The following is a 24,630-nucleotide window of genomic DNA, read 5'->3' as shown; positions in this document are numbered from 1 at the left end:
GGGAACACCACACTAGAATTATTCTCCTTCTTCATTTTGGAACAAAGCATCAGTGTTTCAGGATCCTGGTTAATCACAGTCTAATGACCTGGATACGCTGAAACGTTCCCTTCTCCCTTTCCCCCTGCTCTGGTGTTTTAAATGGAAACGACGTCTTTTGCTGTTGACTGGAAGGCTCCATTTTAGTAAGTTTTCTTGTAATGGTGAGGGGGCTACAAAATGATTTTCAAAGCATCCCTGGACACAGTTCCTGATACAAGAGTACGGAGGGGGAGGACAGACGGGGACGGGATGGATAGGAGCTCTGTAGTTAGAACAACTGCTGGATGTCTCACACCCTCACTTTAGTGTTTTCTTCCTAAAACCACTTCCAGACACTGGAAGCTGACATTACTCATGCAAAATCTTTTTAAAGTTTTAACTGTTTTAAACACTTTCTAAGTTAACTTTTTGAAAGTCACATTAGCACAAAACCAAAGAAATTGCAGTGCTTGGCTGCGTGACTAAAAATGCTTGGAAGTTAATCAGGTATTTAAGCATGTAAATTAAAATTATTGCCTCTAATAACATTACTGTCCTAATTGTGAAGAAAATCGAAACATTTAGCCAGTTTTTTTGCTAAGCATATGTGTCTGACTCTTGCCGCAAGACCCGTGGAATCTCTCTTTGCTCAGGGGAAAAGCGACACAGCACATTAGTAGATAATTACCTTCAATTGAAAAATAGATATGAAGCGAGCGAAGGAATCTATTATGTTTCCAGACTGGAATTGTATACAGTTTTCTGTGGTTCATGTTGCTTGACATATCAATTATGACTGCGTATCAGCCCTCTGTATTAAAACATTACTTGACTGTATTCTCTGACTCTTGGCTCGAAGCCTGCAGTATCATGTCTGCAAGTGGTGCAGCTCAGAACCGTTGCTATAGGACACTTCAGTAGTTTCTGGCTACAAAACGTGGCAAGCGGTGGTAAAAGCGTGCCTGACTCTGCTTAATGCCTTTGGATTCCCAGCAGGATCATCTCGTCTTTCCTTTTGGTTGTGTCTTAATTAAACCTTGACGAGACAAGTCTCCCCTCGCTGCGATGCCTGATGCGGGCATCGGATAGCCTGATGCTCCTTCCGTAGCTAGCAGAGCAAGCTGGGGCAGAGGAGTGTTCGCAGAGGGTGATGTGGGCCACGTGAGATTGGAAGGACAGGCAAGCTCTTGTTTTTCTCGTGACTGTAGAGGGTGATCGGAGCCGAATGTCTTCTTACGTAGACTTTTATGGCCACAAAGGTCTAACTTGAAACTGATGATCTCTGCGCCTGCTGGGGCTCAGATCAAGGTCTCTCCTGGAAACACTTTATCATCCAAAATGCTCCTCAGGCAGACCTTTGACAAAGCCTTTGGTTTGAAAACCTGCTGGTCTCCAACTGGGACAACATAGCCGATGTTGGTTTTTGGATCAGTTAAATATTCAGTTGCAATATGTAGAGCAAAATATAGTTTGTAGCAAGAAGTGCAGCGATGATTGACTGTATGTGCGGCGTGTACTGCTGAGTGTCTGTTCTAGGAGAAACTGAAGAGTTAGGCCAAAAGCTTTAAAATCAGATATTTTAATATTAGGTTCCTGTGTACTTCTGTCTTTCGGCCGAGAGAGGCTCAAATGTTGCCTCTCAGAGATGCTGATTATAGGAATCCATCCAACTCCTCCCTGATGATCGGAGAAGCAGGTACCTAGCACTGCTGAAAATTGCGTCGCTTTGATCCCTCTGCTTGAATTTTTGTGCACCCAAGCTGGAAGTTGTTGGATAACAGCTTTTGTAAGAGGGGAACCAGAGAGCTTTTTTTTTAGTAACTTCCACAATAGATAAAGGATTTAGCTCTCAGACGATTTCTAGGGAAAATAAAATTAGGAATTAAGACACAATACTGTCTAGAATCCCCTGATCTGTCAGAAAAATCTCTTCTTGCTGTAGGTATTGCAATAGGTTACTGCTAACCAATGTTGCTAACCTGTATTAATTTCAATTTCCCCTTGCAGTAATGCGTAGAAATCCATTCGGGATGGACATTTGCTGCCGGAAAGGATCCAGAAGCCCACTCCAGGAACTGTATAATCCCACCCAGGTGAGTATCTCGTGGCTATGATCAAACTTCCCAGCCCAATGTACAAATACATTCTCTCTTGAAGGTATTTTGGTCTGGTTTTTCCCATTTATATGCAGTAGCTGCCTTCAGCTTGGAGAACTGATCCTGGAACCTGCAGAGTTTTAGCCATAAAGTTCTACAGTTTGAGCTAAGGGCCTGATTTTTAAAGGTGTTTAGTCATCTAATGATGTGGACTTCTCTGAAATTTTTTCTTAGGTACCTAAAAGCCTTAAAAGAGTACCTTTTAGATCTCCTAGCTAGAAGCCAAGCCATTGTAATTTAATCTGTCAGTCAACACACAGAGTGGCAGGGTGGGGTGTGAGAATGCGACATGATATACATGAAATCAGGAGTGTGGTAAGACTGTAAATTGCAATAACAATACATGAATATCATTGATACGGCTTTCAGGTAGCCAGCTGCCCTTCCTGTCCTGGTTCATTGCTTGTAGGGAGCCTAAGCAAACACAGTAGCTCATACCCTTCCTTACACTGTGTGCTATTTAACACCTGAGGGTCTTGATCGGACCTTAGGATAATCTGATCTAGAGTTGTTCTTGTGACGAGCAGCACAGGCAAGCTACCTGAAATCTGTGCTCCTCTACATCAATTTATTCCCTCCATGTGGGCTGAATTGGCACATTCAGGAGCAGCATTTCCTGTTGGCAGCTGAGAGGAAGTGCTGCCATTGAGAGAAAATGCCAGCTGACTATTAAACATATTTATTAAGGTTTAACAACCGCCTATTATATATTTATCCGTCAATGAATACATTGAGTTTTACTAAATTGGCTATTAAGGAAAGTGACTATCCCAATAAATCTAACGTGTTAGATTTAACAAGGCAGTAAATGTTTTAAATACTATTTGATTATGAAGAGACTCACTATATAGTGTGCAAAATGAAGTCTAGGTGATTTAAAGTATTTATATGAAGAATTGACAACAACCCAAAGATATGTGATGTCCGTTACGTAGTGCAGTAAAGCTCCATTTGCTCGATAGTGTTGTTTTTATGAACATAGGCTGACTTTCTAATTCAATTTGAATTCTGTGCACGGCTGGGAACATGACTTTATCATACTAATATACTGGCCTTTATTGACCATTATGGGAGTTAGCATTGCATAAATGGAAAGTGCATGTAAAAGCCCTGAAGAGGAACAATCCAGTGCTACAAAGGAAAAATATTAGCATTTGCAGGTTAAATTTAAAGACTCTTTGCAGATATTCAAGAAGGGCGGGGAATGGAAAAGAGGCTGGCCGACGAATTATTCTCTCTGGGGTCTGCTGTGTGTCAGTCAAAACCTCCTTGCCCTTTAACATCGTTAAAGGCCATCTCGTAAGAATAAAACACCCCCATCCATTGAAGGGCAGTAATCCCAGAGCCCTTGCAAGCTTGGTCAACTGAAATTTCCTGAGCTTCCTGAAGCAGGGGACGCAGCTGGCAGCTCCTTCGCTGACTCTCCTTCCTTTCTGCACGCCCTGACCAAGCAAACCATTAGCATTCCTTTCCGGGCTCACCTACAGGCCAGCCAGAAAAGTCAAAGTTTGAGGAAGCGTGGCAGTTCTTGCAGCCGATGTTGAACCAAGCAGGTGATGTTTTTTACACCAAAGTGTTTCTGTCAGCTTCCTGACATCCATTCTTATCAAGCTTTTAGTTTTTCTTTTTTTCTTTGTTCTTGGTAATTATTTGCTTTTTGGATAGGGCTTTGCATGCTGCACTCGGTCCTAGAGGGACTGGCAATGTCAGGCAAGCAAGTGCTTGCATTTTGGGAAAACAGTAACAAGAAAAGGCAGTGAGTAGAGGCTGCCATAGAAGACAACAGACTGGAGATGTCCCCTAGAATATTTCTTCAAATACGTGGGTCATCTTTCTTTTTCCATTTTTGCCCAAAGAAATGTCTGTCTCACCTTTCTTAAGGTGGCAGATCAGAGACTGGTCTGTATTTTGGCGGTAGGGTGCTTGTTCCTCAAGAATTCACCAGCAGTTGTGAGGGTGGGGGAACGGAGATCAGACCCCTAATCTTTCTCTGCAGTTCCTTGCTGAAGCACTTGCGATCAGCCACTTGTAAAGTCAAGTTGGAAGTCAATATATAATAAAAATGCAAGAAGACATTTTTGGCCAAAATCTCTCTCTTACTGATCTAGATAATTGAAAACATTGGTTAGATCTTTAACCCTTGACCATCAGAACCTATTGGACTCCTGGTGTGGTGAACCCTTGTTTTTCTGCTGGATGCCGATGGCTGTGTGTGCTGTCACAGGAACTCTTTGGCACTCAGTTTAGCTGCCTCAGAGGAACAGTGGAGCTGATCGAGCAGATATTTGTAGTTCTCCTTGTAGTTCAAAGGAATCTGTATAATTCAAACACCAGACTTAGGCCACTGAAAGATGCCCTGCAGCTATGGCTTTGGATTACTACAAGCTAGGTGCAGTTGTGATTTTTTAAGGGTAGGAAACTTTAAATATTTAATAGTGTCCATGTGCATGTTTTTCACATGATCCAGTATAACAGGAGAGCCCAGCTATGGCTCACCATCCTCTGCTGTGGAGTGCACTGTACATTTCACGTGCTTCGGGTTTCCTTGTGTAGGCAGCAGCGTGCAACCATGACTGCTGCTGCTGCTGTTCCTGGGAATGTCTCCAGGGCCCCCAAGGGAGGGGGCTGTATGGGGCTCCCTGCTTTGAGATGGTATTAAGGGCCCATACTTCCTCGCATGGAGCGTGCTCCTGGCTGTTCCCTGTCAGGGGAGATGAGAGTTTGGCTGTAGATTGAAATAGGTGCCAGATAGGGTCAATACTCTCTCAGATTTAAAATGCTGTAGTTTAATATGAATAAGGTTTTTCTGCTGTGTGTTCAGCATCGGGTTGCGCTGCCCTCAGAAACCCAGATGGAGACAGGTTGATTTACACCAGCTGAGAGTTTGACTGTGGGTATTTACTGTGTTGACACGTAACAGCCTCTCTGATCCTGTGCTGTTTTGTTTCCTTCTATGGAGCTGTTTGAGTTGTTTGCAGACGCCATCATTTGTCTCTTGAATCTCTTTTGGCTTGGTAAATGATTGTGAAAAGGAAAGGAAAGGAAGAGCAAAAAGAAAAAGGAAAAAGAAAAAAAACATGAAAAACAGAAAGGAAGATTTGGCTTGAGTAAATTAACATGTAGCAATGATCTGGAGGTGACTGAAAGAGTGGACTGGTGGCTTGTAGCAGCTGAATGTTAGAATTGCAGTCAAATTTTCAGTGGACTGATCATAATTGCTCATACATTTGGTGGAGGAGAGGATAAATGGGTGGAGATGGCACTGAATTAGGGCCAGAGAAAGCGTCCGTAACAAAGCCCGTGTTACTTATGTCTTAGTTGAGTGTCTGACCTTGTGATTATTGTAAAAGTAGGAACAACGCTTTTGCTCTTTTGCCTGTTGTAGTAGAGCAGAATGTGGGAAGTGCATTTATCTGTGGACAAAAGATTTCTTCTCTAGGGCTTTCACTGCCAGATTTTTCATGAGCACTAATATACTGTGAGGGAAAGAAAAGTCAATATAACTGAACTGGATTTACACTGAGTAAGTGGATTTCCAGACTGTGGTCTCTGTGTACATGACAGACAGTGTGCAGCATTTCTTTGAGACCCTATTATCTTTTTTTTCCTTTCATTTTCAGGTAGACGTTTAGTAATAAAGTGCAGAGGTACCTGCGGCAAATTTTGAGGGCTGAAATGGACCATATCTTTAATGAGTTTATTAAAAAGCCAATTTGGATGTGTTAAGCAGAACTATTTTTCTTCTGCCACATAGTTGTAAATGAAAGGAGAAAGAGGATTCAACACGCAGCAAGTAGCAAAAGGAAGAAATCTAGACATAACTGAACACACGTGAAGAGCCTTGCAGGAATCTGACATAAGCCTGTGTGGTATCTTGGGTGTGGGGTTTTTTTTTTGTATACGAAACCCCAGGAATTTAAGAATCTGGGTAAACAAATATTTGCAAGACATATTCTTTGACGACAACATATGCAACTGTGAATTGTAATTTGCATGACTGAGTACAGCCCCACTGCTCCGAAAATAACAGATAATTGTGGATCAGCCCATTGAGCTGGAGTCACTGGAAGTTCAGAATTGGGCAGCATCATACTTGAGGCTTATGCACTTTAGTGGTTAATGTTGATCTGTTTGGTGCAATGAAAGTGCTACTGAATTACAAGAAATTGCAAACCAAAATGGGCCAAATGTTAAAGGAATGGGAAATAATTGCATCTTTAAAGTGAGAATTTGTCTTCTAGTTGTCAAGATTAACATTTAATTCTCATTAAATACAGGCTGCATCATTGTTTGATCTAACTATCTAGACTGCTGAGAGAAACACAGCAGAGATCCAGTCTGGTATCCATTAGGATCCAAATCCAAGGATGAGTTTGTTTCACGTTCTAGTTCGACATTGCCTGACTTCAATTTGTGAGTCAACTTGACTCTTTCACTAAAGGTCACGCTGTTTGCCATTTGTTACTTGCCTTTTCAAACACATTTCTTTTTGTCAAGGAAATATATTTCTAGGTGGCTGCTTTTGGTGTAGCTGGAGCCAGGATGCCTGGTGATTTGCTAAACCTGCTGAGTCAGAGCTGTGGACCTCATGTTGCCTTTATGTTAAGGAATTGTATTGGACTGTTTTGGAGCAGTAATCCCGAAATGACCCATTTCTTTTATTACTTTCACTTTTTTTCTTCCCTTCTTCCCACCAAGTGAAAGGAAGAAAGTGAGCTGTTGCCTTGCAGACAGTGTTTATACATCCTCAGTCACCTCAGGCCTCAAATGCTCCTTTTTTAGAGCTGCTGCGTGATTATCCGTTGCTCAGGCTGCCTGGATAGCATCAGCAAACATCAACGTAGTTCAGCCCACATGACTCAACTTTCATCTGGGTTGGTAACTTCCTATCTTCACTTGATTTCCACTCACTAGGATGACTCTGTGGGCAACTGTAACAGTGCCTGGACAGGTTTGTGGTGAGCTTCATGGTCCAAGCTTTATGTACACATCACCTGCAGCACTTTGAATCAAAGGTTCAAATGCCTAAAACCTGGTATTTCTGCCCTTGGTGATCCTGAGGTGCTGAGCACTGTGTAGTATGTTTCTGTGTGCTACAGGTTGTCGTTCTTAGAAACACAAGAACCAAAGGGCAAGCCATTGAGTAGGATGAAAGGTCCAGTTCGCCTGGTGTTTTGTCTCTGACAGCAGGTGACCAGGACAGACTACAAGAGGGATAAACAACTCATGATACTCTGCCAGCACACAACCACCTATGGGTCACGAGCTTCCTGAGCCAGACGTGTCAGCTACATCATGCAAAAAGAGCCTGAGATGCCAGACAATTGCTGTATCAATCAAAAGGGGGGAAAAAACCATAGGTCTCCAAAGTTACTTGCCAATTTCAGTAAGACAAGAAGATTGCACCAGCACTATACACCAGTGCTATACACTACTTTTTCTCCCTTTTTCACATATATATGTTCTGGGTGCTGAATTGCCTCCCAGGGACAGCAATACAGATATCCTGATGTGAACTTTGGAGTATGACAAACAGTGCAGCTTATCTAAAGAACAATGTGTTAGAATTTATTGACGCTTTGCAACTGAGACAATAGTCATAAATACATGTGTGTCCTTCTTGAGGGCAAGAAGTGGCCCAAAAGTTTTACCAATACTGAAAGCATATCTTGCATTATTGATGCTGATCTTTGTAGGCAAATCTGTGCAGATAACAACAGCATTGTAAGTGCAGCTCATAATCACAGTATTTGATTGATCGTAAGTTAAAAACTCCTTAATGGAAAAGATGCAGAATGGAGACATAGGGAAGAAAAGTCAACGTACAATGCCAAACTTTCGGTACATGCTCCTGTTGCAAAACAACAACTTTATATCTAATTAGCCTCCCTTGCCACAGCAAAATGCCTGCTGATGAAAGAGGAGCTAATTGATTTACTCCGTGGATGACTTCTTATGCAAAGACATTACTTACTGTCGTGCTTGGAAGTCGTAAAACAGCAGCTGGCCTGGGATGAAATATTACATTAACCTTAGCAGAAAAATTGCGCTAGTGAGAATGCTTTGTTATTAATTACTGATTACAAATGATAAGAGCCCGTTTTAGATGCTGGGGAAATGACGGGGGGGGGGCGGGGGGGTTCATGTACACTGTGCTTCATAGATCATTCGTTGTGACATGATGGATGCCTTTGTAAGTCAAGAGGAATTAATCAGACAAGTATGTACAGTAACTAGCAGCACTCAAGGCCAGAATTATCCCCAGGACATGTTCATTCAAGTTACTGCAGTGCATTGGGATGAATTTTTGGGCACCTGTGTTTAATAAAAGACTTGTTACCTGCGTGAAATGAAAAAATACAGTCATCACTCAAAATAGCTCAGATTTCCCTGATAGGAAAAGAAGCAGCAGAGACACCTCTTTTTAGTTTCTCCAGTCTTTGACTCATATTTTATTATTTTGAGAGAGTATGAGTTTTAATATAAAGGCTTTCTGGAGGCATAAAAGTTTGAGAAGAAAGATTTAATAAAACAGGAGACATGGCCAAAACCAAAAGGGTTGTATGTGTTGAAAGAGAAAGAGGATAACACAGCTTTCAAAACTGGATATCTGTATGCAATGTGTGGGTTCTCTGTTAGACAAGCACTTGGGCAGCTGGGTGGAGAGAAGACCTGGGCTCCAGCACTCTGACCCGATGCCGTTCAGCGGTTTTTTGTGTTTAATTGTCTCCAGGTCGGGCCTCTGGTGACCTGAACCATGTTGCTTCAGTCAAGTGCTCACTCTGAACTCAGTAATGTTCAAATGGGGCACCTCCCTCTTTCTCTGCATTAAGTTCCTTTTTTTTCCTCCCCACTTGAAAGTTTTATACCAGAAAACCTGGTATATATACCTCAAAATGCAGGGGGATGTGATGGTTTGGAGGATTAGGAAGCAAAGGGCAGTGGGAGAATATCAGTGTTTGCAAATAAGTGTAATGAGCAGAGATTTCTGCCACCAGCTCCTGCAGAGGCAGAGTGCATCCTTTCTGTCTGCACTCTAACAAGCGCTCCAGCATCACTGGCTAAGTAGCTGTATCCCGATATTCTCAGCCTAGACCTTGTAAACTGTAGCCTCTCTTGCTTATTTCTGGTGCAAGTAGTTTTTGGGCAGCTTTCTCCATTGTGTGAAGGGTAGCAACTGTGTTTGTTTAAACTTCTGCCTTTTTTTCATGTGTTTTTTGTTATCAAAGAGGTTTTTTAACTCTCTGCAGCAGAATCGTAGCCCACTTGCAACAGGGCCAGATGATCTCTTTAAATCCAGAGAGCCCAGCTGCAGCCTCTCTCTCCCTGGGGGACTATTATGTATCCCAATAGACATAATTATGAAAATGAGAGAACACAGACATAAAACCTATCTACTGGTACTTGTAATTCTCATTTACTACCTAACTTTAATATTAAGGAAGGGCAAAAGAAGTTGTTAAATTTGCAATTATTTTCAAGAGATTAGGTTCCCCAAGTCCCATTTTTACAGACTTAACTGTATCTGATGTAGCACCTCAAGTCCTACAAACTGACCTGTAATATTAATTGATATTGTACATAATATTGATATGCACTACTAATTCACTTTTTTAGCTCTGTACAATATAAATGAACCTCAGTCACGTAACCAGCTGCACTTCAGTAGAAGTGCAATAGTCTGCTTATCCATTTATGCAGAGAGATTCAGGAATGCTTCTCTGTAAATACCACAGACAAAGCAAGATTAAAATACTGTCCTTGAAAGGTGTGGCTGCAGAAGGCAGCATGCCTTTTGGGACTAGTGTGCTAAGGAAATTCTTGGTACTTGGGGGAGGCAGCCTGTAGAGTTTTTGTACTAGCGTGTAAATCGTTAAATCAAGCACAGATTATTTAAGGATGCTTTCCAAGTAAGTTTTCTCTTTGCTGAAGTTTGTGGGGAGGTATAAGGTGGGTCGAGCCGGGTGCTACAGTCTAAACCATACCCCTCGCTTAGTGCGTTGGAGAAGCGCTTCCCCTCCTGTGGGGCTGCACCATGTGGTTATGGACAGGGCTGAGCAAAAAGGTCAGCTGGAAAATAGGCACTTTGGGGCTGGCTGAAACTAGCTGTGAATTTGGGCTGAGTTCTTCCAGTAGTAGTAGGTGGGAAACACTTGGGTTGACTTGGGATTAATATCACGTGGGCGGGGGGCGGTAATGATGGACTTGAGGCGATTTGCCTGTGCATCCCACACTTGGCAGTGGGGTGCTCAAATCATGTACATGGGTGACACAGTGCAGTGAGTGTCTTCAGTCTCTGCTGTTGATGCTGTCTTGCGTTCTGAAACTAAATAGAAGAAATGAGCAGGATTTCAGGCTAACAGGCTCTTTATTAAGCCTCTTGTCATGATGATCTGAGGCTATAATAGAGCAAGAGCCATGGTCATTTTAAGACCTTGTGTGCTCGTCTGTTGGTCTAGTAAAACAAGGAGAAAATTGTGTCTTGCTCTGTCAATCTTGTTTGTCTGATATCGTCAGACCCTTGTGACAGCAGTAATTAACAGTTCACTGAATCTGAAGTACGAACTGGAGGGGCCTGGGCTGTCGCTGCCGATGGTCGGTGCACTCTCCCAGAACCGGAGAACCGGGAGCCGAATCCCTGCAAGCAGAGGACGCGTGCCCCGCGCACGGGAAACACTCTAACTGCTGGTTGTTGGAGTTGTTCTTATGTTTGCGTATCATCACACTGAAAGATTGGTTATTTCAGTAATCATCACCTGGGCCAGCCACACTTCTTAAGCTGCTTTTATTCATTAGTTTTCAGACCTTCCTTCTTACTCATATGGAAGAGGTGTGGAAAGAAAAGGAAAAAAAAAAAAGAAGTATTTTTACAAGGTAATACCTATACAGCATTTGAACACAGCAAAACCAGTGTTTATATTGTGTATGTCTTTTTTTCCTCTATAAAAATAACATACTAGTAATCGTACTGGGGCCACTCAAGTAGATCTTTGTTGCTCAACCAGCCTGTAGCAGTTGTATATCCTGGTGTGGATGCAGTCTTATGTTTCAGCCATCCCTACATTTGTGGGGTAACGGCAAAATGTGGGGGGCAGAAGGAAAACAAAATTTTATTTCCTTCACACTGAGACTATTGTGTAGTTGCATTGGAGGGAGAGAGTGGCTTTGTAGTCTAGGTTTTCCAGCACGCTGTCAGTGTAGATGTTTTTGTCCATTCATAACCTTGGGAGAAAAGTGAAACCTGATCTCTTGAAAATTGATGGCAAAACTCCTAAGCTCTAAAGAGGCCAAATGTCTGGTTAGAAGATCTGATCCACGGGATCAGAAGGGAGCTATAATTGCAGCTGTTGTTTTATCTCCCTTTTCACCATTCCACACATTCTATTGCACTAGAAAATGCTGAAGAGTGTGAGTCTGCTGCTGAAAAGATTTATCTATCTTTTTTCTTTTTTCTTTTTTTTTTTTTTCTGGTAGTGACATAATAACTATAGCTAAACCAAAGAGAGCTGGCAAACTTACAGTGCGCTGAAGTTTATATGTATTTCTGGTGCCTGGAAAATCCAGGAAGGAGTGTTCCTTTCTTTTCGATCTTAAATCACATCTGAACATTATTCTGAGTGTGGTTTCAGCACAGGACTAAAAGCAAAACATTACATCCAAGCTTTAGAGGAACAGTAAAAAAATCACAATATTCTCACAGTCGGATTGCCTGGCTGCATGGCAAATTAGCAAACCTCTGTAGCTATCAAATTGATGCCCTAATATAAATCTTTTCTCCCTGTAAACGTGGGCTGTGTCTTAGATCATTTCAGACAAGCGCCTGGGGATTAGTAAGAGGAAGTGAATATTAATTCAATTAGAGGACAGAAGATGAACGTACAAGCTGGCACGGGGAATTGACATCAGGAGCCGAAGTAACAAAGACATCTCGAGCTGGGAGAGGACAGTTTCATCTATTCAGTCAGGCTTGGGTTTTGCCTTGCATACATTTTACTTATGAAATGGTAGTTGAAGGAGTTGTATTTACATAGCAATATAGTTAATGTCATATTTTGGGAACTAAGCCTTGATGTCAATAGATGGATGGAGAGCTGGAGAGCAGATGCACAGTAGTAGCTTTCAGTTCATTTTGATACATTAAATATTCATAATAAGCTCAGCTGAAGGAGAAAAGAAATGTTTCATTGAACTGGTAAGGAGAAGCTGAAATCGTTGGTACTTCTCCAAAGTGTAACGTCTTACTTGATGCAAATTGAATGAAGGTTTCTGTGGTGAAGGTGAGATGCAATATTAGCTACTTCCACAATTGCTGCTTTCTTTCTGTCAGAGATTGTTGTGCCAGTGACATCACTCCATAAAGTAACAGCCAAGAATGACTATTCTGAGCAGTTTGTGTAGGCACAGCAGAGGTTTTTCCCTTCTTTTTTTCCATAGCTTTGGACCTACAAAATCCTGTGTATGGACTTTCTTACATTTAAATGTCACATATTTACAGCTTGGAAACAAATCCTTCTACACGGCACTTTCCATGCATGGGCACACTGTCACTAAGTGTGTAATTCCTGTATTTGTAGGCTTCTCTCACCCCCTCTACGCACACTCCCATTTGTGCATGGTTTGCTGCTAACCTGAGTCTCCATCTGAAGAATGTAGGTGCTCTGCTCCGCTCTCTACCTGATGCATGGATGTGAGTCTGCAGAGACGCTTTCGCCTCTGTTTCTGCGTGGTTTCTAGCCCAGGTACGGCTTGGCCTCTGGCAAGGACTCAGGGGCTCTGGGGTAACACTAAAACCTAATGCAATGTGTATATACAAATATGTGGTTGTGTATGTTTGGAAATAAATTTTACAGCATAGAAAGCTTTGCATTGACAGTATGATGGTGGAGCGCGATGCACACAGCTGAGTCATGTCCAGCTCCCAAACAGCCTCGTAGGGCTCAGTTATGCCGCACGCAGCGTGTCTAGCTGTAGGGATAAGAGTGATTCCACTGCTTTCTCTGCAGCTGTTTTTAGCTTCTTTATTTCATGTAAACTTGGGTTAATAAACTGTTGCTGAATTTGCAGCTGTGTGCAGGAGGGTAAGGTTGTCTCCTTGCCAAGACCTACTTCTCTGTTCTTGCCATTCCTCCTCCCCATTTCCTCCAGCCCTGAAGTCTCCTCCTCAGCCTGATGTCTTCAGCTCTGCTCAGTCTCCCTCTCCCATTCCTACCTTTTATCTTCCAAAACCGAGAATATTTTTACATGAGTTACTGTGCAGGTTTATGGTCATGGCTCTATCAGAAAGTGGTGGAGCCAGACAGCGAGAGAACGAGGGTGGACAGTCGATGGCAAAACAGATAGAGAAGAGAGACTTGTCCCTCTGAAAATTGTGCTCTCTTTTATGTGTTTATTTTCAGTCGACTAGTGCAAAACCAACCAGGCAAAAGAAAAGGTTTTTGTCTGTCTCCTGGTAAAGAGAGCTCAATGTCTTCTTTTGAGTTTATAAAAAACAGTGTTGCTTTTAATGGGAATGTAGAAAAAAATCTTTTGTGTCAAGAAAGTAATGGCAGGCCAGCTCTTGCGTTTATTAAAAATGGAGGGAGTCAGAAAACAGGCAGCACAAGATCTGTGGTTTCGCTTCCAACAACCTCTAAAGAAGTCATGGGACACTGAGATGTAAGTGCATCGAAGGGCTTTGTTTTCAAAAGGGATGTAACAGATCGCTCCGTGCATCCTGCTTAAGCTCCCTGAATTACACAGCTGTTGATATGTAGCAGGTGAATTGGTGGAGTTTTCAAGCATCACCTTCATGCTTTGCACAGAGTATCATGTCCTGGTCCTCTTTGACAGACCCACTTCAGTTTTCACTTGGGCTGTTAAATAAGTTACTGTATAAAATATTGACACTGGAGGAAGAAAACTGCCTTTTTACTCAAGTGTAAATGATCTTGAAACAAAATACAGGGGATAAAAGAATGATTTCTTAGGCAAGTTTAATGAATAATTGATTTCTGCTTCTCATGACATTATCAGTGTAATTAAATCGGTGGCTGAAGAAGTAAGACAGAAGGTATCATCTGCTAAGACACCGAATCTCCCTATCTGACCATTGGCAAAGTACTGCCATCTGTTATTAGAGGCTGTCCTGCAGTTGTGCAGGTTCAAGATCTGTCTTGTCACTAACAAGTCAGTCTTGTGTAAGTACCAACATGATAAAAATCCATGTATTCAGTCAGTTACCTGCATCCCAAAATAACCTAAATAAGCTTCCTTCCTTCCCTACCAAACCTGCTCCTGTCTTTGGAACCTGTACCTTGAACTGATTCTTGCCTTGTGCAGATTGGCTTTGTGCAGTGCATGTGGGTGTTGGTGTGTGTTTCCAATGCATCTGGCACAGAACTACAGGTGGTCGCTAACCTGGGTCACTCACCAAGCCCCAGAAAATGGTTGCTGTTGTGATTCCTTTTGCTCCATTAAGAAATATGTTGAAAAATTGGAGAGGCCTGAGGAATAAGAACAGGGGATAGGAAAGTAGTCTGGATGCAACTGGGCTTGGCCAGCGTGTATATCTTTAGAAGACTTACTTATCTGCAGCTGTTGTTTGAAGAAACAACATGGGTTCTGTGTTGGAGAAATAGGGCATGGAGGGTAATTACAGAGGCCAAGCAAAGATAAAACTAAAGGGGAGACCTCAGCCTGCAGCTGCAGGCACTGTAAGTAAACCACTCATTTAGAAATCAGAGTTACAAATTTATTACAGTTAACAGCTACTGTTGCTTTCTTCTGCAAAGTTAATTCTGAGAAGCAGCTTCTGACTTTCCTCTAAGTAACATCTCCTGGACACCAAGGATCTCTTGGAACAACGTGCTCCCTTGTGCGGTCCTCACTGTCGCCCGCATCAGCCTCAGATCCCTCATACAGTGAGGTGCTAGAGTACGTTTCGCTGCAAAGCTACAAGTCCACATGGAATAGGAAATCTAAATACCACACTGCTTGATAGGTCAGCGTGTAGGTGATGAAATGGTCTGCTGTCTTTTGAAAGTCAATGGAGATATTTTTGCTGGCTCCTCCAGATGTTGGAGCAGCCCCTTGTATCATGCGTAAGAGGAGTCTCATCCAGCAGCTACTGAAGTCAGCAGAAAGACTTCCCCAAAGTTGCTTACTTTGCCTTGGGGTCAGTCCCTTGGTTGCACAGGCTTAAGGAAACTCTCCATTCATGCTGTTAGCAGCTCTGATGGTGTTACAAATACTACACCGAGCAACTGGTCCTGGAGAGCCTGCGTCTGTTCAGTGATACTCAGCCACGCTTACTGTAGTCTGTGTCTCTAAGTGTGGGAACATTAATGCTTTCATTGAATCACCATAATGATAATACAGTAATCATCATGACATCAAAGTCGCAGCAGTAGTGGCCTGGCAAGGCGCAGTTCTTGCATCTGGCTGTGCTGCAGCTATGCTTAGTCAATGCTGTTGTCTGAGCTAGTTTGCGCAATGAGCACGCCCTACATTTTAATACTGGGTTTGCCATTAGTGTTTTTTGTCATCAGATCGTTATGTCTCTGATTCTGCACTTGTAAAATGAGTTATGCCTGTTTATCTATTTTTCAGGGGCATATTGGTGGTATAATTTTTGTCTGCATAGTGTTTTGATTGGAGAAAATGACAAGTATAATGACCGGTTACGAGTTAAATTGTGCGCCTACCAAAACTACACAGCTGCCGTGAGATGTATTTCTTGAATTCTTCACTTACTTGAAGGCAAGCCAAGTATTTGGTCCTAACTATAATGAATCTAAATCAAGATGTACCCGGTTGATTTTCTGACCTATAACATTGTCACTGCAGCAGCCACCAGTATATACCGAGTCTGGAGCGTTCATCTAAATTACATCAGGGAGAGCCCATACTTGTGTGGAGGCCTTTATAGACCAAGGGCAAACTGCTTTCTCATGCACAAATACGAACATGCATGTGTGCAAACCCCAGCTGCTGCTGAAATCTATTAGGGATGTGCGCAGTCTTGCTAACAGATTTTCTACCAGTCTTGAAAAGTGGTGTTTTTGTATGCCCAGTGCTTTATTATGCATACAAAATACGTATTGGTAAACCTGAATTTTGATTCTACAAGATCTGTTTGCACGTTTGGGTACGGTTGGCTTTCTGTACTCCAGCTGCCAAGCTTTGAGCTGAAACAAGTAATTCTCAATGGGAAGAGTAATTGTTTCAGCTCAGAATTAAGAGGCTAATCATTAGGAATTCAATTGGCATGAAGCGCACAACATTAATCATGATACACTAATGTGTCATCGATGTGGATGTCGTGTGTACTCCACTGAAACTTGCTAGTTAATATATGTGTTTTTTATTGGAAAGGGTTAATGCGCGCTCTGTTGTTAAGCAGGATATGGGAGTGTCAGAGGCTGAGAACCAAGGGGTTTTCAACAGACTGCCCTGCTGTTATGTAGTTCAGAGCACACATTCAGTGAGGGCTGAAACCCTTAGAAAGGTACCTTTTTTTCCTGAAATCTGATACTAAAGTTGACATTAAAGGCATAGCTTGAACAAAGCAGTGTACAATGTTAAATACTAAAATCCTATGTGCCCTGAATGTCCCTATGCCGTGACCAGGGAATCCCAACTTGCACCAAGAGTGCAGCTAAGTTGCATGTAGCTGGGACATCTCAAGGAGGGGACAGAGATGTGGCTGCTGCTGTCAAGCACGAGGTAGATCTGGCCCACCGTGGAGTGGGGGACATTGCCACCTGCCTGACAGCTTCCACCAGCACCCTCAGACCCCAGAGGCACGGACCAGCTGTGATCTGCATCCCAACAGGCTGTGCTGGACCTCTGCATTGCAGTCCCGACACTAGAGAGTCAGAGTCCTGCACCTGAGGCGGTCTCTGCACATTCTTGCTACCGCCTGTGTTACCCCGAGATGTTTCTGATCTCTGTTCTGAAACTACTGAAAATATGATACTATAACATAATGAATGATGATGAATATTAAACTTGAATAGCATCTGGCTTATACTGAATAACTTCAGATAAAATGTTGCTATTTCCCTGTATTGCAGAAAATTCCCTACTTGCTAACCAGCAGTTATTGCATGTCTCTGAAACAAAATTATTCATTGTATTCATTTGCTGTGCAGCAATGCGAACTCCCGTGTTGAGAATTAAACAGAGTCTCCTATGTTTAATGCCTGAGGGCACAAATGTAACCTGTTTAAATATCATTCTTCAATTATCCTTTGAATCATCTGCCTTCCAACTCTTCCCAGACTCCGTAAAATACCCTTCTGACTACTTATCAAAAAAATAGTACATCTGTTCTTTCCGTTCATTTCCCTAAACTGTAATCAGCACTGTCTGTGTAATAAAAATGAAAAGAAATGTCTAGCTGGAACAGCATTCTTCACTTTTATTATTGAAAAATGCATTAATGTTCCCTTATCAAATATATCCATTTAACAAATCATTCCATTTCCTTCCATCTTCAGGTTGTTTTTTTTGTTTTTTTTTTTAAAAGGCACGGAGAGACATTCTTTCCTGATCATAAAGGCCAGGCTTGATTTGTTTCTTATGCTATAATTTCATGAAACCTAAAAATGGATTATGGTAAATAGCCTGTTGACCTCTCTTTTGTTTAAACATAGCTAAAAGATTATAGGCCCTTACTATATCTGGTCTAAGTTGCCATTTACATTAAAGCAGCGTAGCACAGGCTGTTAGTGGAAATTATATTTAGGTGTAGGGTAAAAGGTTGTGTGTCTTAGGTTGAAGTCTATTTCCAGCCTGGCTTCGGCAATTAGAAAAGTGAGTGATTCATTCAGGTTTCTGGTGGTTAAGTCTCAGGGACAGGCACTCAAGCACTTTTGAAAGTGCTTCCTTTTCTGTCTCTATTCAGAGGAAAAGAAACGGAGGGAGCACTTCAACTGCTCAGCTTGGAGGCTTATTTTTTTTCCATTTGTTGTAGAGGCTTTATGACATTCCTTCAGTCGGCAAAGGGATGCAGACCAGGCGTCTTAATCTGCCAAATCCAAACAGCGTCATTCTGCATCCACTCTTTGCTCACTTTCCACTGGCGTAAGGGTTACACCAGGCTCAGGGCAGTGGAGGGTTGGCCTGAAGCAGCCACAGCCAAGTGACTGCTTGTGGGTCCTTGCAAGGCAGCAGCAATATCTAGACATGTGTCCAAGTGAGGTTTGCTTTTGGGCAGATTCCAACCACATCGTTCCAGGCGGGATCTGTCCAGCTGCAGGAAATGGCGCTCTGTGGTCCAGCTGCCTAAGGTATGAAGAGAGATGGCAAACCACCCAACTTCCCCAGCAGCAAAACGCAGGCTCCCCAGTGCTCTGTCCCAGTGCTGGGTGAGCTGATGGTCAAGAGCGGTTGCGCTGCACCAAAGGGAGCTGAACAGACCAAACGGACCAGAGGATCTCCTTCAGTGGTGGCTAAGCACCATTAAAAAGCTGTGTATAATGCCTGAGGCCTGTTTAGCTCAGGAAGAGGGGAAAAATGTATTGGTTTTAAGAACTGCAATTAGAGATAGTAGCTTGGTGGTGGTGGTGGTTTTCCCCAAAGACTGAGATACCATGGATTTTCTGAAACTCCCAAGATGCAGACATTTTGAAAATCTCACTCAGGGAATCTAGAAGGCAGTTAAATCACACATTGACATCAGGCTTGGTGGGCACCCAGCAATGTCAAAAGCGAGGCCTGGAGTTGAGTGCCGTCAGCAGCTTCTTGGGTGGAAAAGGCCCACGAGCAGCAGAGCTACTGCGTGCTAGCATGAGATGCTTCATCAGGTCTGTGCAGAAGCGAAGCACTTGGCTCCAGCTCATTCATAGCGTATAGACTTTCAGTAAAGTGGAGACAATTGTCTGTGCGTATTCAAGGCACTGTTCATCTCCATGCAGTATTTGGCTCTAGTAATTATCGGCATTTGGCTGTTCTTACAAATGCTGAAATCCTGAGGAAAACACAAGTCCATTAAGACTCGCTGCTTCCCCAGGCACACAGATAGCACACGATGTGCAAGCGCTAGGATTGCCAAGCTTGTTTTTTAATCTTGAAACATCACATGTATACTTATTGTAATGTGTCTGTACAAAAAATCACACAAAAAGACAACAGTTGGGGGGAAATAATATTGTGGGGAAATTAATAGGGTTTTTTTGACCAGTAGCTTCTGGTAAAATTTAAAATCCCTGATTATTCAGTAGCTAAGGAAAATAAAGCCATGGCAGAAAAAAAAAAAAAATCCTGCTGATATGCCCTTTTAGAACAGAGCTAACATCAATAATTCTTGCTTTGTGCATTAAGTTTTAATGTGTAGACAGGCACTCTGTGCCTAGCAGGGTGTCTGTGGAGTCATCAGTGAGAGCTAATAAATGCCTGTCATATGAAGAATACATTACAGAGAGAGCCAAGTTAAGTGAATCATTTAGTTACCATTAGTAATTTTTCATTAATATTTTTAACTGCAGTATTATCCACTACGCATTAGGTAGGATAGAGGGGATAATGCCTGTGATGTGCTTTATCCTGTAAGCAAGGGTTTCTTCCAAAATATGTCGTGGTGGTGGTGGTGTGGATCAGGATGAATGTTTCAGCTCCAATCTCACCAGTGTCCTTTTTTTTATTTAAGACTATAGAAACTCAGATGGGAAAGGAAATAATTTCATCACATGGCTTGGCGTTACCCAGCACCCACCATTTACATTAAAGGCAGTTGAATAGTAATAACTGTGCGGGAAATGGAATATCCATAAGCGTGTTTAATACTGGGTATTAAAAATAGCATCTAGAAAGGAATTTCCACAATACCAAATGCATTACTCCAGTCCTGTGTGTCCTGTTTTGGTATATGCATCTGCTGCTGCGATTCTGTTCAGCCATAACCTTTGAAGCACAACCAAACTGGGACCAGCCGGGATGGAGGCGGGAGAGTGCCGGGGAATTGGCCGTGACCCTGCAGGTCCCGCTCCGGTCTCAAGTTGCCGCTCGGCAGGACTCCCTCTTCTCACACGTTGCTCGCTTGAGGGCTGGATGAAGCTGGGTTCCTGATGGTCTGTCAGCATGAAATAGTTGCAAGAATATGTTTGATCTTACTTAGGCTCATAGATTTTTCCCCAGGGTAATGTACCTTTGCCAGCTTACACTTTTTCCTTTTAACCTGTTATTTTTCATCACTTTCTGTTCTAAACTCCCAAATTCTGAATTATATATCCCAAAATAATGGCACAGCTGGGCATAGATGTGAAGATGTATCCTTCCCAAGATGCTGAGCAGTTAACAGATAGAGTAAGAGGTAGACACGTTGTTTGTATGATATAAAGGCTTGTCAGCATGGATTTAGGATTACTCTCAACTTTGCATCCTTCTTGACTTACATCAATACTGTTCTACTTGTAAAACTACTTTGCAGTAACCACAGAGGCTCCAAGGAGAGAGGGAAGAAATGAAAACAAGATTTTAGAAACTTGTACAAATTACAGTTTTTTCTCAACTGTAACAAAATTGAAAATAAATCCTGATAGTTCAGTATCTCTGAAGCTAGAAAGGGACATTGTAATTCTCTTTGGAAAAATGAGACATTGCCTTTTAAAGCATCAAAAGCTTCAGTCTCTGCTTTTGATGAGTTGTGAAATATCAGCTCCAAAACATGTAATTGTCTTGGAAGTAAAATTTGCACATATTCCAACTCAGGCTAATATTATCCAGTAGGAAATGAATTCACACTGTAGGAGGAAATATATACAATTTTTTTTCTTTGTGAAGCAAATTACCCTTGCTACTATTATCTATGTAAAGTGTCCCAAATTATTTTGTTATATGCATTCCAAAAGTAATTTATGCATATGTATGGACGTGAATTTTTTATTTCCTGAAGGATGCTGAACTGTCAGATGTGGATTTAGCCACAAATGAGGTATGTTACAGCTTCCACTGCTATTCTCCGGGGACAGTCACCCGGGCAAAAAGAACAGTACCCAGCCATCGGTTCCTTGCAACGTTTTCTGTGACTGCCCAGTAATGCTGTGCCTTGAGGATCAGGACGTGTGTCTGTGGTGAGTGGGATGGCAACCACGACGTTTGTTTCTGTGCACCACTAAATGACTCCTAAATTTTAACACTGTATCTGGTGCAGAAATAACCTTTGTCTTTACCGCTTGATTTTAGAGTAAGGTTCATGGGGGTGACCCAGAGAGTCCCAGTCAGCTACAGGATGTTGTATGAGCACTGTGGCCCTGTGGTGCAGGGCAGTGATTAGGGCATGGCTGTAAATCTTCCGGGGAAATAAATTTAAGGGATGCTGTCAAGCTGTAGGTGATTTGCATACCAGATGAATCTCAGGAAAAGTGATTGGGGCACATAAATATTCCACCTTTCTGGGCTGTGTCTGTATGCTGATTATCTAGCACCAATATCTTCTTTAATGAGTAGAAATATTTCACTGTTTCACATTCTCCAGGGCTTAATTTTTGTAAGTGAACTGCTGATTCAGTTCTACTTCACAAAATAAGTCAGTTTGGCAATAATTCAAGGCTAAAAATGTGAGCTGTAACTGCCTGCTATTTATCAAACAAGCAATTACACAGAACAGTGCATCATTCCATCGAACAATGTTTAAATTCTTCTAATTGTGTTTTATAATGTAATGTCTCCTGGTTTTGCTTTTGTCACTCAGCGGCTCCCAATACTTTGTCTGTAGGCACCCTGGGACTCAACACAAGCTTCTGGCAGCCCACTGCAATGGCTCTTCGTGATAGCGTTTTCTCCCGGCCTCTGCAGGTTTTGAAGGGTCAGGGTTGGTGAAGAAATGCTAATGTGCTTTTGTTGCTCCTGAGTTTATCGATCCTGTAGCTAGATTGAATCATCTGACTAGGTCCTGATCTGCTTTCTGTGTCCTTTCCCTGACTCAGCAGCCACTCGTCACCAAGTATTTTACCGGAGTATTGCTAGCACAAGGTCCCTTGTATATCATCTATGTATCATCTGTACTTCTTCAGATCTTATACAGAGAGCTGCAGGGATTTACACTAGAGCTTAGATTTTGACTTTAAGGCTTGGCTGGACCCCTTTGTCCTCAAAGCATCTGTACTCCTTAAATTTGAAGGCCAGCATATGTCTTCATTCAGCCCCGTGTTTCAGTGGCGTTGATGTTACTCACCGTATTCATGCATCCAAGCCAGACCTCCTCTTGGCTCTGATAAGGTAAGAGGGCCGTTGAGTTAATCGGTGTTTGGATGGGAATGTCGTGCTGTGGAGGTGGCGAGAGGAGCATGTTCTTCGCTTGTGTGCTCATTTCTGAAGCCGTGGTCCCAGGACAGAGGTGGAGGTGTGTTTTTTAGGATTGCTATACATAGCGCTCCAGGCAGACAGCACTGTGGGGAATTTGAAAGCATAACTCTGGCATAAAATAGCTGCTGTATAAAAATGTTAAATATGCGGGTTGTATGCTCTCAGCTGACACTGGGAAGGGCTTCTTGAGCTTCTCCTTTTGAAGCTCGGTTTGGGCTCTGAAAATTGGACAAATTTTTATCTCTTCGTCTTCTCCCCTCCCTCATCCTGTAATCAGAAACAAATGTTCAGCAAGCCAAATAACAGCCACAGGGAGGCTGGTGCAGGCACTGTAGTTTCCAGTTTGGCCTCTTTTTGCCCCCATTGCCCATGTCTCAGAGGATGAATGCAATAATTTTGCTGAACTCCTTGCCTTTGGTGTGGCGGTAATTGTCTGAGTCTGAAATACTCTCAATAGGATTGTTTGATGGTGGAAAAGGAGAAATAGGATGCAAGCTGGGCTTTTTTTTTTTTTTTTTAATCAGGACTCATTCTGAAGGGTTGAGAGCAGCAAAATCCTCCAGAAATTTCGGTGGGGCTTGGGGTTTATTTTATAATCACATGGGATTGTGTATAAATAAGCAGGCTTGTGGAGTAGCGTGGTGCTATTTTTGCATTAATGCTTTTCAGAGCTAAGGCATGTTTTGAAGGAGGAAAATTCTCGTTTTTAGTTTCTGTAAATGCTTCAAGGTGGTTTTGTGATTTGGGTGGATATACAGTGATCACCATTAAAAAATTCAGCATTTACTACCAATTTAAGGCTAAACCTGGAACAACACAGGATTTCCCTGAATTTGGAATACATAATGCGTCTGTCAGTTGAGACACTGTGATCTCATAAACAATGATTTCTGTAGATAGTCATATAAATTAATATCTAAGCTCATGTGGAAAACATGTCCTTCATAGATAATTCTCTCTCTTTTGATAAAATGCTTGAAAAACACTGGCAGAATACCATTACTCTTGCTCGGATGTTTTTGCCCGACATTGCAGACATCCTAGCAAACCCAAAATTGAAGTCCTAAAAATTGCATTATGCTGTCAACCCCTGTCACAAGAGTATAATACTTGTTTTATCATTGGCAGTTGCTACTGTAAGTAATGACTTCTAAGCTATACCCCTAAATTTGAGCAGTATGCAATAAGTCATATATCCTAAATCAGTTTAAAATGGAACAGAGATGAGATTCCTGCCTGTTAACATGAGACTGGAAAGGGATTAATAAAACCTAAAAAAGAAGTCCATTATGGCCGCTGCAGTCATAAATAAACTTTATAGTTATGTCTCACCACCAAATGTCAAGGAACCTCTGGTAGTGCAACGTAGTAATTTCCAGTCTTATTCCTTTGCATTATAGAGATGGAATTGGATTTGCTAGGTGGTGTTTCTTCTGTCTGCTTCCTGAACTCTCTCATTTGACCCATTTTTTGATGAGCTGACTGCTTGTGAGACACCTGGCAATTACTGTTCTTTAAAGAGCCTGGGCTGATATTAACAGGTTAGGAACCTTGGCGACATGCCGTGAGCTGATTAGGTGCGTGCGCTAAATAAATATTGTGATATAGGGTACACTCAAGTACAGGCTGGATCGTGGGGCCGGGGCCAACTGTATGAGGTTCAACAAGGCTCAGTGCCGAGTCCTGCACTTGGGTCACAACAACCCCATGCACCGCTACAGGCTGGGGGAGGAGTGGCTGGAGAGCTGTCTGGCAGAAAAGGACCTGGGGGTGTTGGTTGACAGCCGCCTGAACATGAGCCAGCAGTGTGCTCAGGTGGCCAAGAGGGCCAATGGCATCCTGGCTTGTATCAAGAATAGTGTGGCCAGCAGGACCAGTGAGGTGGTAGTGCCCCTGTCCTCGGCACTGGTGAGGCCGCACCTCGAGTACTGTGTTCAGTGTTGGGCCCCTCACTACAAGAAGGACATCGAGGTGCTGGAGCATGTCCAGAGGAGGGAACGAAGCTGGTGAAGGGTCTAGAGCACAAGTCTTATGAGGAGCGGCTGAGGGAGCTGGGGTTGTTTAGTCTGGAGAAGAGGGGGCTGAGGGGAGACCTTATTGCTCTCTACAACTGCCTGAAAGGAGGTTGTAGCGAGGTGGGGGTCGGTCTCTTCTCCCTAGTAACGAG

At 42.6% G+C, this 24,630-nt stretch overlaps 1 protein-coding gene across 3 annotated transcripts in view; it reads left to right on the top strand.

The window, feature by feature from the left end:
• Nucleotides 1-24,630, top strand: part of CHST11 (carbohydrate sulfotransferase 11) — a 171,952-nt gene that overhangs the window by 73,894 nt on the left and 73,428 nt on the right. For all 3 annotated transcript variants that reach the window (XM_087766448.1, XM_087766447.1, XM_087766450.1), the window contains exon 2: nt 2,029-2,114. In XM_087766448.1, coding sequence (XP_087622574.1) covers nt 2,029-2,114 — 86 coding nt within the window. The remainder of the gene's footprint in view (nt 1-2,028; nt 2,115-24,630) is intronic.

Source organism: Nipponia nippon, unplaced genomic scaffold (assembly GCF_047370975.1).
Source record: "Nipponia nippon isolate SJK-2023a ecotype South Korea unplaced genomic scaffold, ASM4737097v1 scaffold_3, whole genome shotgun sequence".
Lineage (NCBI taxonomy): Eukaryota > Metazoa > Chordata > Aves > Pelecaniformes > Threskiornithidae > Nipponia > Nipponia nippon.
This window is presented reverse-complemented; position numbering and strand designations above follow the sequence as displayed.